The sequence below is a fragment of the Cyprinus carpio genome, chromosome B24 (genome assembly GCF_018340385.1).
Source record: "Cyprinus carpio isolate SPL01 chromosome B24, ASM1834038v1, whole genome shotgun sequence".
Taxonomy (NCBI): Eukaryota; Metazoa; Chordata; class Actinopteri; order Cypriniformes; family Cyprinidae; genus Cyprinus; species Cyprinus carpio.
The window spans coordinates 23,115,272-23,130,907 of NC_056620.1; the positions used below are offsets into that span (position 1 = coordinate 23,115,272).

General features: G+C 38.1%; 1 protein-coding gene across 1 annotated transcript in view; it reads left to right on the plus strand.

Annotated features, from left to right (window-relative positions):
• The window catches only part of LOC109053217 (microtubule-associated protein 4), a 61,494-nt gene that overhangs the window by 34,046 nt on the left and 11,812 nt on the right, over positions 1-15,636 (plus strand). Inside the window, 1 exon segment of the mRNA XM_042751689.1 lies at positions 14,286-15,046. Within this exon segment, the coding sequence (XP_042607623.1) occupies positions 14,286-15,046 (761 nt within the window).

Here is a 15,636-nt window from a genome sequence, read left to right on the forward strand (position 1 = left end):
GGTCAGGGTTCGCTCAAAGCGAGCTGGCTTGGTTTTGCTTGGGTGTTTCTTCCACAATGAATCACCAACTGTGTAAACAAGCAAGACTCCCCCTTCCTCCCCCTTAACCTTGTGATCCAGGGTGTACTTTACTAATCCAAACGCTTTGGTTTGCAGTTTGTCGAGGAGGCGTTATTGTTCCCTCACAATTTTGCATCTCTGCTGTTGTGATTGTTTCTTATACTAGCACTGGTGGCACCTAACAGTGACAATCTTCTCTCTCGGTTTCCCACCACCCCTTTATATTTCTCTTCTAGCACTTTTAGAGTGAATATGAACCACCCTTGTCACTTTATGAATGAATACAAAGTACAATACAATTGTAAGTGATATTTTTTCTTTCTTTTTTCTCTTCCATGTTCCCTGACATCATCTGTTGCAACACACCAATTAGGTAAGTCAACATTTCTTTAGTTATTGCTTTCTCTTTATGATGTCTATTGTGAGTGCATTGTGTAACATCTTTCATTCATAACTTCCTATACTTACCATTTATTGCTGTAGTAGTCTCATGACTAGATGATACTGTGTGTCATTGGTTGACGCCCAACAGTGATTTGCAACTTCAGAGCAACTAAAGGTCATTATTTGATTGTGAAAGTTGGCGAGTTGAGGCAATTTGAGTGGTTGAGAGTGTTGGTGATGCACGAGTTTAGCTATATGCAAATTTGTAATGATGCTACAACCAGTAAGAGAGCAGATTGTGAAATGCTAGTGATGCAATTGGCGACATGCAGTGATATAATCATTGTCAGAGTCTGAATGCCTCTTCAAAGTAGTTTGTAATGGAAATTAACTTCAATAGTTAACATACGAAGTAGATCAAAAAGAGTTAATCAGAGTTGTCCCAAGACAAGAACGCATTTTGGTTTTAGGACAATGAAACCTCTGATGAAAGGTTTTGACCACTTCAAATGTGGACTAGTCTCAAGTCCAAATAAAGTGAATTGGAATGTGGTACAGAAAGTCCTTGTACCTCGATAAACAATTTACTAGCTTGTTTTCAGTAAAGCATTTATGTATAAGTTAAATGTAAACTAGATTCACGAGTGCCATCTGTAAAAATGTATCGTAAAATGGCAGGATGTTTAGTTTCAAGCTATTGAAGTCAGCATGAAATAAACTTTGTTTGCTTTTTTTTTTGTGCAATTCAGTTCCTGTTGGCACTTCACCATTGTTTAAAATCAAAAGTGTGCTTCACTTTGAAATGCATGTAATTGTGGAAATAAATTGGGTTGCAAATGCTGTTTCATGTAATAACCTTAGCACAGTGTAAACTACGCAGCTTCAGAAACACAGTGTAGAATCTGAGAATGGCTGGTTGCTCGTTTTAGACTCTGTGTATCGCCTTTATTAGAGAGAGTGTGTGTGTGTGTGTGTGTATGTGTGTGTGTGTGTTTGAGCATGTCAGACACAGCTGTCTCTTAGTTCTTTGTAATTTTCGGCTCTTTCTCCAGTGGGGAGGGACTCTGTCACTGAGGGAGCTACTTATACACTCTGGGACATCAGTGTTCGGTGTCAGACTTCCCAACATGCAAATTAATGACAGTGTACCGTAAAGTGTATGTGTGTGTGTGTGAGTGTGGTACTATGAGCTCATGAGATGAAAATAAGGAAACTCTGTAAGCTCAGTGTCAAATATCACATTAGAGTGAATTCTATTAATCCATGTTGCGTTGCCTGCAGTAATACTCCATTTGGTGTTTGTTACCGTGTTAAATGTTTTAGTAAAAGAGTGACTGAACAGGATTCTTCAGCAGTTCTAGAAAATACACATATGGTTTACATCATATGGATCATATTTCTTGTGATCAGTGTATTGTGAATGACTAATTTTAGTTCCAATTTTTCAAGTTTTTCAACCGATATTTTTACTTTATTTAATTTCAAATAATATAATAAATACTTATAATGCATGTAATGTGTAAAAATGCATGTGCAGTACTCTAAAAATACCCAATATCCATCAATAGCATGTTTGAAGGACGCACATCTTTAATGTTTTTGTTGAGGACTTTTCAAAGTAAGATTTCTGAGTGAGTTCATCCTGTGAGCACCTCTGAATGCCGCTGATTGTTTTGTGTCGTGATGTCTTTTGTGTGGTTGTGCTCTTGTGAGTCTGCGAGCCGCTGGTGACGGCCAGAGACATTGATTGTGACTTTGAGTAGCATGTGTTGTTATGAATGGAGGAGTGTTAACACACATACAGACGCTCAGTGACTCAGCTCAGACGCTTGAGTTTAGTTGTTTCTCTCTGAATCTGATGTTTTCAGTGCTACACTGGTTTACGTTTTATTGAGATTCATTTGGGTTTTTAAACCGCAATTATGAAGCAGTGATATTTTATATTATCCTATTTGATTAAACATTTGATTTTTGCTTATTTATTTCATTTTGGCTCCATCTAAATAATGTGCTTCAGAATGACTGTTGACTTTCAGCAGCTCTTTACTCACACTGACCTGATTACAGCACATTGCTGTTCACATACGACTTGTTCTCAGATAATTCTCAAGTGAGGTGTTCTGTTTATTTTCATTTACCCAGTTCACAGTTTTTTTATTGCTCTTTTTTTAATTGAAAGATGAATTCTAGTCAGAATAGCTCGAGGGTTAAAGTGTTTTTGTTTTATTTATTTTTTTATGTGCGTATGCGTCATACTGATGTCTTATGCATCATACAGTCTACTTTGGTTGTTGCATTGCTTTCATGTGTTTTTTTTTTTTTTTTTTTTTTTTTTGTCCAGTTGGTAATGGACAGTCAGAAAAATCAGTTTAGTGTGTACTGCAACATTCTTCTCTTTTAATGTGTGTTTTTCAGTATCCAGCACCAAGTGTTGCAGATATATTTAATATTGCATTAGAGTTGAAATGCAATGAAAAACATTCTGCATTGTTAAATTTGGTTTTACTCCAACTACCTGTTTGGTTTGTTTGTTTGTAATGCACGGTTATGTGTGTTTCTTTTTTTCATATCTGTGTCAAACATAGTAAAAGCACTGAAACAGGTCAGTAGATTTGAGTGCTAGTCTCTGGAAACAGATGTGAGGTGTATTTTTAGAGGCCAGAGGTTTCGTGAGGTTGTGAGTGTCAGCGCAGGATTCAAGAGGGAGGATCTTACATAAGTAAACCCTGCTGAGATCCATCACAGGGTGAAGACAGGCCCACCAGCCTCTTGGCAGCAGAACACCCTCTTGAGTCGAGGTTTGACAGAGATGCAGCGTGAAAGCTCCCGGGTCTCCAGCACATGCCTTTTTTTTTGTTTGTTGGTGTTGTGATGCAGTGTGATTGTGGTGAAGGACAGAGTATTTTTCACTGCACCATATTTGTGACTCTCAGGAGTCAGGAAAAATAAATGATATAGCACTAGATGATCTGGAGATATTGGCGCTGGATCATTGCAGAACTGAACCAAACTGAATTCATTGATGTACGTCTACATATTCACTACTGTTTAAAAGCTTTCTTCTGTTCACTAAGTCTGCATTTATTTGATCAAAAATGCAGTAAAAAATGTGAAATATTATTACAATTTAAAACAAGTGTTTTCTATGTGAATATCTATCAAACTGTAATTTATTTATGTGATGCACAGCTGTATTTTCACATGATCTTCAGAAATCATTCTAATATGCTGATTTGCTGCTCAAGAAACATTTCTGATTATTATCAATGTTGAAAACAGTTGTGCTGCACAATATTTTTGTGGAAACCGTGATGCATTTTGTTTTTCATGAAAGTTCAAAAGAACAGCATTTATTCGAATTAGAAATCTTTGAACATGAAAGTTGTAAAGTATTGTAAAAGTCATTAATGTCACTTTTGATCAATTTAATGCATCCTTACTAGATAAAAATAGTAACACATTTTTGAGCAGTGGTTGTTTGTAAGGGTGAGTCATTAGCTTTGGCTGAAACAAACGTCTCTATTCTTGGCACACTTCCAATTTTGACAGTTTTCAAGTGCGTAAGTGCTGAGAATGAATTAGTATGTAGCAACAACTATAATAACAATATTAAAACAATCAAATGACTGTTGTTGCTCTGCGTGAGTGCGTCACTGGATTCAGATGGAGTCCGAGGGTCAAAGGTCCTGATGATCCGAGCGTTTGAGAGCAGCAGAATGATGGAGCCGTAAAGGTCAGCGCATCGACTGCCTCCAGGGAGGGCGTGGAGTCTGTCTCGTTTCCACGGCGACTGAAAAGATGCTGATGTTTCCATGGTAACAAGGACAGATGCCGAGAAAGTGGCCATAAGTGTGGCTTTTTGTCATACGACGTTGAAGTGTGCTCAGCATCACTGGGAATATTCTTCTGTATTTTCACAAATGTGTCTTAATTATGGAGATATGTAAATAAGGCAGCCTGGGGCCGGTTTCTTCAACAGTTGCTGTAGCTTCGGTAGGCGGTAGGAGGAAAGCGAACAGGCTGCGATCAACAGAATAATTAGCGTCTGCTCATCGATGCAGGAAACTCACTGCAGTCTGACCGATTTAGATTTAAACAGAAAAAAACGTATTCCTAGCTCACATTAAACATCTCAGCAGATCTGAACACCATCAGTTCAATGAAATACTGTTATACTACCTGTTAGTCTCCTGTTTATGCAGTGATTTGTTCATTTAGTCCTTTATTTTTTGCTGGTTCTGTTGAAATCACTTCCAGAAACATGTATTGTGTTAAAGAGTTTTTAGCATCTATATTGTATAAAATTGTTTGTTTTTCATTAGATTGCACTATATTTAAAACGTGCACTTTTTTGGTATTGAATGCATTTTAAGTTTTTATAATCAATATTTCTCTCTCTCTCTGAGATATTTGAGTGGTTGTTGCAGTGCATGCTGGGATTGTATATTTCTAAATTTGATTTTAGTTTTTTTTTAAGAAATTGATGCTTTTATTCAGCAGTGGCACATTAAATTGATGAAAAGTAACAGTGAAGATATTTAGAATGTTGCAAAAGATTTCCGTTTCAAATAAATGCTGTTCTTTTGAACTTTATTTTTATTAGAAAATCCTGAAAAATAAAATGCATCACGGTTTCCACAAAAATATTGTGCAGCACAACTCTTTTCAACATTGATAATAATCAGAAATGTTTCTTGAGCAGCAAATCATCATATTAGAATGATTTCTGAAGATCATGTGACACTGAAGACTGGAGTAATGATGCTGAAAACCCAAACTATTGAACATTAGTCTTTGTTCATCTTTGGTGAATGAAATGTGCATTGAAATGCTCTCTATGTAGGCAGCACACTATGTTTTAGTGGATGATGTTCTCTCAGTAGTAAGAATGATTGATGCTTACTGATGTTTCTTTTCAGAATATAAATAGCAGCATTGAACGATTCGACAGCTCAGGTTGAGCGACGCTTTAGCTGATGCTGAAAAATGTTGTGTTAAAGACTGCAACTGAATTGATCTGTCTCCCCTTCAGACAAACTATTGAACATCTGAGCATTCAGCACGCGGTGTGTAGTGAGCTTCATCACGGCTGGCAGGGACTGAGAAAGAGCAGCGCTCCTCATGTGTGTGTTTGCTGATTGTAAAGCCTGAGTCTCAGAGCTGGTGACAGAATTGATCTGACTGAACCAAAAGAGCCTATTTCTGTCTCAGTCTCAGAGAATGGTTAGTTTGGCACAGCGGTAGTGGATTGGGTAACCGTTAAAGTGCTTACTGCAAGACAGCAGGGACTTTAGTAGGGAGGAATTCACAGCTGCAGTAAAGCTGGTTTGGGGCTCAGCAGGGTTATTTATTGCTAAAACCATTAAAAAATATGTAAACAAAAATTTTAAAATATATTTAAAGTTTAGTTGGCAAGCCATCGCTTCTCATTTTCATTCAGTTTATGTTAAAATACTAAAATAACTAAAAGTAAATAAACTAAAACTTAAAAAACATATTTAAAATGAATAAATAATGCTATACATAATAAAAAATGACAAACAGAACAAAATTATTACATGTAATAAATAAACAAATAAATAAACACACACACACACACTCTCACACACACACACACACACACACACACACACACACACACACACACACACACACACACACACACACACACACACACACACACTCTCACACACACACACACACACACACACACACACACACACAGCACTCACACACACACACACACACACACACACACACACACACACACACACTCACACACACTCACACACACACACACACACACACACACACACACACTCACGTAACACACACACACACATTTGTTTTTGTGAAAAGTGGGGAGATCCCATAAGCGTAATGGTTTTTATGCTGTACAAACAGTATATTCCCTACACCAACCCTACACCTAACCCTACCCCTTACAGGAAACTTTGTGCATTTTTTACTTTCTCAAAAAAAACTAATACTGTATGGTTTATAAGCGTTTTGAGAAAAATGGGGACATGGGTTATGTCCTCATAAGTCACCCTCTCCTTGTAATACCTGTGTCATACCCATGACATTATACAAAGTTGTGTCCTGATATGTCACAAAAACAAACACACACTCTCTCTCTCTCACACACACACACACACACACACACACACACACACACACACACACACACACACACACACACACACAAAAACCTACAACTTGATCTAAAATTACAATGAAAACAGGAAAATTGTTGGAAAACTAATTCAAAATATTAACAAAGACTCTAATAGTATATCATTGATGGTAAAATAACACTGGTCTTCTGGTTTTTCCCATAATTCCCATAATCCCACTCAACATTACTTGACCTTACTCACTCGCGCTGTGTTTTTGGACGCCGGCGTTCTTCAGAGCCTCTCGCGGTGACAAGGCTCCTGTTGCCATGGCGACGGGAGGCAGTTGCTTGGGAGACCTAAGGAAGCAGGGCTACCAAGGAAACAATGTTGGCTCTTAGGAGGAGGGGTGATGCGCTTAAAATAGCATCTGGGTAGACGGTTGTTGGCTTTATGTTCTCGCAGCTTCCCGACTTCATCTCTTCTAGACCACCTGTGTGTTTCTGCTGTGACATTGATAAATGTCTTCAGCCGCTGCACTAAACCCCCAGCTGCTCTTTTTATATCCCTGGTTCTGCTGCAGCTTCAGGATCTCATTCCTAACATCAGTTACTAGAAGAACATCTCGTAGTGTAATTAAAGTCTGCATGCTTCAGCAAACTCAACGGCTGCGTTTATTTGTGATTCTGCTGTCCGTTTGAATCTGAGTTTGGCGTTTTTCATCAGTATGTAAGTCGCTTCGAGCCTTATGCTACATAACTCTACATGTAGGTCAGCAGAGAGACTGTACATACTGTACATGTAGGTCAGTACATGATGCTGCTGGCACTCATTCCTGTTCCATGACTTTGTTCAAACTGGCAGTGAAATTATTTTAATTTATTTATTTTTTAACTTTTTTTATTTATTTGAAACATCCGTCTCAAATTTGTTTTGATTGATTTAACACTTCTCAAATCTGTTTAGGTTTTCAGACAACTGAAAATAAAAAGATTTGATTTATAATCATTTTTTATTTATATATTTAATTATTTTTTTTTTTTATAAATGTGCTGACTGGATGAACATTCATTCACTTAAATTTAAAAGTAAAAATTCTGAGTCATACATTTATTTATTTACTTTTTAATTTATCCACTCATCTAACTAAAAGCTGTTTACATTTTATTTTTCAGACATTTGTTTGTTTAACACATCAGATTCAAATCTGTTTAGATATTATTTTGTTCTGAAAACAAAATCTAAATACTTTTTCTAATAATAATCAATCAACTTGCAAATTTGGTTTGTGTCAGTTTGGGAATTTACAAAAAGGGAAAAAAATACAATTAGAGTATTTATTTATTTAATAATTATTATTTATTTCATTTTAATATTATTTTTATCCATCCACATTTTTATCCAACAGCCACAATCAACATTTATAAAGTCAAAATACAAATTTCTTTCCAACATTTACCTATACACATATATGTATTTTAAATCTCAAATGTATTTATTTATTTTTTTATTTCATTTTTTTTATTTTTTTTTTTATATTATATTTTTATTTTCATGCTGTCAAATACACAGCAAAAGTAAGTAGACTTGTAATATTTGACGTCATTCAACCAAAATTGACATCATTTCAAATACAATTTACTTTTAGCAAAAGTAATTACAAAACAAAATTAAAAAAAGTCTCTATTCTGCAACCCAAATTCCGAATAACTTGGCTTATTTTTTCTACTCATGTCACTTTGCACACATTTTTGTTCCTTTCAGATTTTAAAGGGGAATGAAAGCGGTTCTTTCCATACATTATTGATGGCAGATTTAGTGAAAGCGGTTCTTTCCATACATTATTGATGGCAGATTTAGCACACAGTGTCGTATCGTCCTGGTTCAGTGTGAGTTCAATACCAGACTGGCGTCTTTCAGTTGTGCTTATGTAACGGGGCCGGTGGGTCTCAGACTGGGGTCAGATGAGATCATCCCTACAGTGTCTCTGTCCCTGACGGCCTGGACACACTCGCATGGGGACGCGGGATTGATTTGACGCTGGCGCTCAGTGAGCCACACAGACATGAAGCACCTCTGAACTGTGCAAGCGGCGAGTCGCTGCTAGAGTCAGTGAGATAAATGCATGACGAAGATAGTTTCTGTTTGAGAGAATCCAGGGGTTCTTCCAGCATTTTTAGCAGTGCTTAATAAAGCAAGCATAACATTGCAACAGCGTTTGGTTGGTTAAAAATTTGGAAATGGGATGAGGATGGGAAGTTGATGAAGCGAGCTAATGAAGTTGCATTATTTTTCGTCTGTTGGATGTGTTTGAAGACGCCCTTCAACCTAAATCATCATCTGATAATGGTCATCTCGAGTTCTTGTGTGAGGCGGTTCATTCGTGGGTCACGATCTCGAGGCTGGTGGGATGTGTGTTCTACTGAAACAGCAGTTGCTGATGGAGGAAATTAGGCTCAGAAATGACGGTGCTTATGTAACCTGATGGACACTTTGTCCGCTTGCATTAACAACGCATTAAAGGTGTGCTGACAAAGCGTCTCAATGTTATGAGTGTGTTTGTTTGAATTAGACCGGCATGAAATATTCATGACAAAACTTACCAAGCAGTTCACACATTTAATCTTTGCTGAACAGTGACGTCTTTGAATGGCCAAAGCATGGGAAGAGTTTGCTTCACTTCTTCACCACTTTGGGGGAATGTTCTGGATTCAGTGTCTTTTCACTTTTAGTGAAAGTATCATATGTTTGTTTTGATTCCAGAACATTGCTTTAAGTCTTACATTTATTTGTTTGTATATAAAAAAAAATAATCATGATATTTTTATTATTTAGTATTGGTACTAAATACTGTATACTGATATATATTTATTATAATATATTGTTATTGTTATTAGTAATGGTAGTATTGATAATATTAACATTATTCATTATAATAACAACAACAACAACATTTTTCTCTGAGTCAAGGGTTTAAAACAATGTTTTCTGGTCATCTGGTTCTATTTTAGTTTATTCATAATTTTTCCTCTGTCACTTTTCGTTCTCTGATTGGAGCACTCTTTTAAAAAAAAATCCATAAAAATAGGGCGTAATGCACAGTTTTATTTTGAAGGAGTCAGGAATGCTGTCTTCCTGATGAGTCATGCACAGGCACATGTTGCTCTGGCAGGAAATGCAACAACAAAGACAATTATTTATTCAGATTCGAACGTCACATATTTAGAGACATCTAACAGTATAAATTCAACACGGACGACTTTACAAAGATTAAAAACTGCATGTAAGAGGAAAACAATAAACTCATTGTTTAGGCATATCATCTATATGCAAATCTGTGCTTCCGATAATCTAATACTGATATAGTCTGTATGTCTGGAAATTTCCAGACTGATTATGTTACCCAAAAAAAAGATACGATAGATGTGCGCACTCTCTGAAATTGTGTGTGCAAATGAATGCTCATTAAGCCCTTCCTCATTCTGCATGCACGTAGCCTCAGGGATGATAGTAGTGTGTCACTATCAGAGAGAGGAGGGAAGAAAAGATGGATGCGGAGAGGACAACGTGGAGAAAACGAGAGGGGCAGAAAGGAAGGAGGGAGCTGGTTTTGGAGGGAGCAGCGAATGAACAGCCACTTTACAAAGCATGTGATTCCTGCCATGGCAAAAGGCTGGCTGATAGATAGAGAGAGAGAGAAAGAGAGAGAGAGAGAGAGAGAGAGATAGAGAGAGGCTTCCAGCCAGATCTCAGTGCTGCTTAGTCTGCTGTTGTGTGTAGAAGCGGCAGAAAAGGTTAGCTTGTGAGTTTACAAGACAGTTACATTTTAACACAGGAAAAGGACTAAGACACAAAAACACCCAAACCAGAAGCAGAGACAGGGGAACAGAAGCATGTCCTCTCTCTCGAACCAACAACCGGCGTCTCCGTTCTCAGAATATAGTGAGCTATGTAAAGTCCCATCCATGTCCACATCTGCCACCCCTCCGGGTTGGGACTGGAAGCATGGGGACCTCGGAGCACCGCAGAGTTTCGGAGGTGGCCTTCGGGCAACGGGGATGACGGATGAGGACAAGCTATGCTTCTACGAGTCTCCTTCTGAGCTCAGTGCCCCAGGGCGAGGAGCCGTTCCTACAAGCGTGTCGTTTGGCAGCACCGGGGACAGTCCGGAAAGCCTCTCGTCCTCGTCTCCATCAGCTGCGTCTCCTGGAAGATTCGCGGCTTGCACTCCGGACAACAATGACATGATGCTTGTGGAATCACCTGCGGGACACAAAGAGGTTCTGTCACCTCTCGAACCCTCGAAACTGGCTCCGTTCTCCGGAATGCTTCCGGAACAGAGTCCCAGCACGCCGTCGCCCCGAACGCCTCCAAACTACTGCGTCATTGGCGTGGTCAACGACAGCTACCTGGAGAGCAAAGACGAGCAGCGGAAGGCTGAAGGGTCATCGCATGAAAGCGAGGAAGAGGAAGACCTTGAGCCTTGCTTAATGGGAAGAGCCGAGCAACAGAGGAAGGTGATGAGGCGAGCGATGTCCGAGTGTTCGCACCTTTCCGTACCTGCCAGTCTTGAGCTCCCGGATAAGTATCCCGGCGGAGACGTTCTTGACAAGTTGCCTTCGCCTATCGGAGGACCTCATCGGCAGCACGCAGGGGCTATGAAACGCTCTCTAACCGTAGCCGACGATCAACCTCCGACCCCGCCGCCAACCCTATCAGCCACTCGCAACGACCTACGGAACGATATCGAACTACATATCCCCCCTTTCCCCACACGCAAAGACCAAAGCAGCTTTCCCCTCTCGCCCGTGGACGACCTGCTGGAGGGACCGTTCATTGACAAGGACCAAGTCGTTCTACCCGTGCCGGTGAAAACACGTGCCCTTAATGGGACTTGCAGCAACGCTGGAGACAAAATCGACACGATTGCTGAGGTGTTTGAGGGTAGGTGATGGTGAAGCGAGAGTCAGTTTTGAGCTGTAGGATACAGACCGGCTTTTATTGGTGAGAAATGTGATCGAGAGAAGCATGGCATAATCTTTCTTAGAAACAAAGAAATTCAGGTTTGGAAAGCATGTTTCATTTTTGCAGTGATGCCATTGAAGAACCACTGGAGTTATTAAAACAACCGTTTTTTCTTGCACTCTTAAAAATAATGGTTCTTTATTGGCATCTATGGTTCCATGATGAACAATTAACATGCATGAAAAAAAAGGTTGTTTTGGAGCTAAATGGAACATTTTTCCAGAAGCTTTTATGCATTGATAGTAAAGATTCTTCATGGAACCATGGATACCAATGAGGAACCTTTGTTTTTAAGAGTGTATATGTGTATAAAATTGGATTTATTGAGTCAGTATGAGTGATTGACAATATAATTGTTCATTGGAACAAAGAAATTGAGGTTTGGAAAGTATGTGCTTATGTTTTTCATTCTTAAAAATAAAGGTTCTAAAAGGGTTTTATTTTTTTTTTAAGAATTATTTTGGGTTTCTCAAAGATCCTTTAGTGAACAGTTCCTAAAATAACTTTTTACAGTCTTAAAAATAAAGCTTCTTTGTTGCACCCTTAACATTCTTCACACTAATAAAAACATGGTTCTTTTGGAATAAAATGTAACCTTTTTCCAGTATAAAGAACCTGTTGTGCATTGATGCAAACAAGGTTCTTCATAAAACCATGGATGCCAGTAAGAAAGGTTTATCAAGTCTGTATGATGAGACACGAGTCCTAGACTGCGTCTTTCTGATGGTAGCGGTGGCAGAAGTAGGTGATGCATGTAGTGTCTCTGTTCTGTGTGTACGGCACTATCACGCCACTGCCAACGCATGCTCATTACCCGCTCCAGATGAGCAGCAGACAGCGTAAGTCATTTCTGTCCTGATTTCTGGAGTAAAACCTGCCCCTCAGCAAATCCAGGTCAGAAACTCTCATCAACCTGCGTCACATTTTTAATGATGGGTAGAGCTCCAGAAATGGTTAACGCTAAGAGTTTTGTTTTTTCTTGAAATGGTAATTCACCGGAGGGGTGTGTTGAATAGTCTAATCCCTCAGTTGTCTTCTGGCTGGCTGACAGAGAGTGAAAATGCATTGAAGTGCATGTCTGATTGAAACATGTTTCCTGCCTCAAGGGGAAGCAAACAAAAGATGAAATCACTGGTGCAATGTCTTTGATAAATGGAAAAGCAGGTGCAGATAATATAAAGTGTGGATTCGTGCTAATGATGGCGAGTCATGGATGGGTGCTTGTTGCACACTAGTTGTCTGTTTGCAGTTATTAATGCAGGATGTTTGTGATTTCTTGTAATAATTAGGGTTGATTTGGAGTCTGGGGAGTGTCTATAGGTGGGCGTTACCGAAGATCATGTGATCTGCAAGACTTCACAAGACTTGCTTTTACAGGTTTTTTAACATTTAACAAAGATGACAGCAGTACTTGAACTGCCGATTGTTATATTATCCAAAAAGCTGGCAAGAAAAAGGTCTAAATCCATAATGAAATTGAATTTGAGACACTTTGCATCAGTTGTCCTATTCAAAAACATCAAAGTAAATGAGAAGCATTGTGAAAAGTACGCTATCTACAATCCCAGAAGGATTCGGTTTATCAAAGGACACACGGAAACTGAAGGTATTTTCTCTGTCGTTTCTCTAAACCTGTGAAAACCAGTCCCGTCACTTCTATAGACTGATTTTCTTCATTTTGAGCAGGTGTTGTTGACATGCACTCAGCAGTTTCTCATCTGCTTTGACGTGTCGCTGTGAAACTCCTGTCTTTGTTATTAGAAATGCACCTGAGCCGTGTGGAAATCAGTCAGCTTAATGCAAGAGTAGTCAATGCATAGATATTTCTTACAAACAGCTGAAATCCAGCTCCGCTCTGCACCGCTCTGTGGTGACAGATTCATTTTAACACAGAATGCAGAATCTCAGCTTCCATGTGCAAGAGAAAAATACTACTGGAATATCAATGATGTCTGATTTTACTTATATATTTATTTATTTCATGCTCACTAGATTTAATATTCAATGCAAACTGTGAAATAAATATGCAAATAGGCTCCTTTTTAAACCAGTTAATGACAGATGTTTATGACAGAAACATATTTCTGTGCAGGGTTTATTGGTAACACTTTACAATAATGTCCTAACTATACATTAACAGTGAGCTATGTGTTTATCAGGGCTGATATTTATTAATGGTAGTTATTTCAGCTTTTGTCCTTCAACTCAAGGACACAGGCTTCTCGAAGAGACGAACAGCGTTTGTAATGGATCTGCCATTGAACGTGAAGTGACCAGAGATTACACATGGACTCAAGACCGCGAGAACCGCTCTCTGCTTTAGTCTTTAGTCTTTAGTCTTTAAGCACCACAATGTAGCATCACCCAGAAGTGATCGTGAAGTTTACTTTGTGTTCACATTATACATGGACTGAAGTGCTTTCTATTCACTTTTAAGCATGTATCATATACAGATATATTTATTGCATTAATTTGAAACCTTTTGCTGTTGAATCATCATGATTGTGACTTAAATTGGCAATTTAATCAATTTAAATACAAAAATGCATCTGTAAATTAAACTAGCTTTCATTTTTAATGCATCTTGAAATGTTTTGTCTTTTGTCATTGGTTTGGCTTTCTTTTGGATTGAACAAGTGAAACTTTTTTTTGCTCTTGTGTAGATATTAATCTGTTTTTTTTTTTTACTGTTCCTAACAGAAGACTCTAAGAAAAACAAGCCGGAGGTGATCAAAATGGACAGCATCCAGAAGTTCGATGACTTTAATGTTGTCAGCAAGACGGACAAAGATCAGAAGATGGAAACGGTGGAGGAGAAAGACAAAACTGTCCACACAGACAAACAGACAACCAAAGGAGAAAACACAGAAGCTGTGGACAAAATCAAAGACGTGGATGTGGCTAAATCAGAGAAGGTGGACAAGGATGAAATAACACACAAAGTGGAAACGCCGGTGAAAGTTGAGAAGGTTGAACCTTTGGAGAAAAATACTAAAGATGAGATTGAAAAGGCTGATCAGGTTGAGAAGATCACCGACAAAAACGAGACACAAGAAAAGATTGATTCCTCTCCAAAGATGGAGAAAGAGAAGGTGGAGCCGGTGGAAAAGGTTGAGCTGAAGACTGAAAAAGAAGTGAAAGTAGAGAAGAACAAAGAGGAAACGAAAGTCGAGGAGAACAAATCAGATCTGAAAGTAGAGAAAGATGAACCGAAGAGCAAAGAAGAACAGGTGAAGGAAGTGGAAGAGGAGAAAGCAGAACAGAAGACCGAACAAGACGAGACAGGAAAGGACAAAGTAGAACAAAAAACAGAAAAGACTGAGCCGGCTGACAAGAAACCTGCCAAAGCTGAGAAGGACGAGAAAGCCAAAAAACCAGCTGCTAAGCCCTCGGCGGCGAAGTCTGCGGTGAGCAACGGTGCACCTGGAAAAGACCTGACCAGTCCCGAGAAGAAGACCAAGGTTTGTGAAGACGTTCTGTTGTCTCTTCTTCCTCCATTGACCGTCCTGCTTCTGCTTCCGCTAATGAGTTTGATTCTGTTCTTCAAGCATTTAGAAGCCAAAACCAAACCAAAACTCATTCATCACTCATGTAGGGTCAGGAATCGAGAACCTAAAACTAACACTATTTTATTATTAGTTATGTACTATTATAGTTTTCATTGCTATATTTAATTAGCTTTTCTATTTATATTTTCATTTGAATTTTTTAGTCATTTTTGTTATGTTTTGTCATTTTATTCGTTTTTTTTTTGCCGTTTTAATTTTAGTTATGTTTTAATTTTTGCTTTTTTCCAATTAGTAATTTACGTAGGGTTGAAGATTGTGAATTAAAAGCAAAACACTGCTATTTTAGTATTATTTGTGTACTATTATAGTTTTTTTTATTAATATATATATAATAATATATAATATATATATAATATATATATATATATATATATATATATATATATATATATATTTGTTTATTTATTTATTATTTATTTTATTTTATTTTTTGTCATGTTTTTATTATTGTGTTATGTTATTTTGTTTTAATATCACTATTT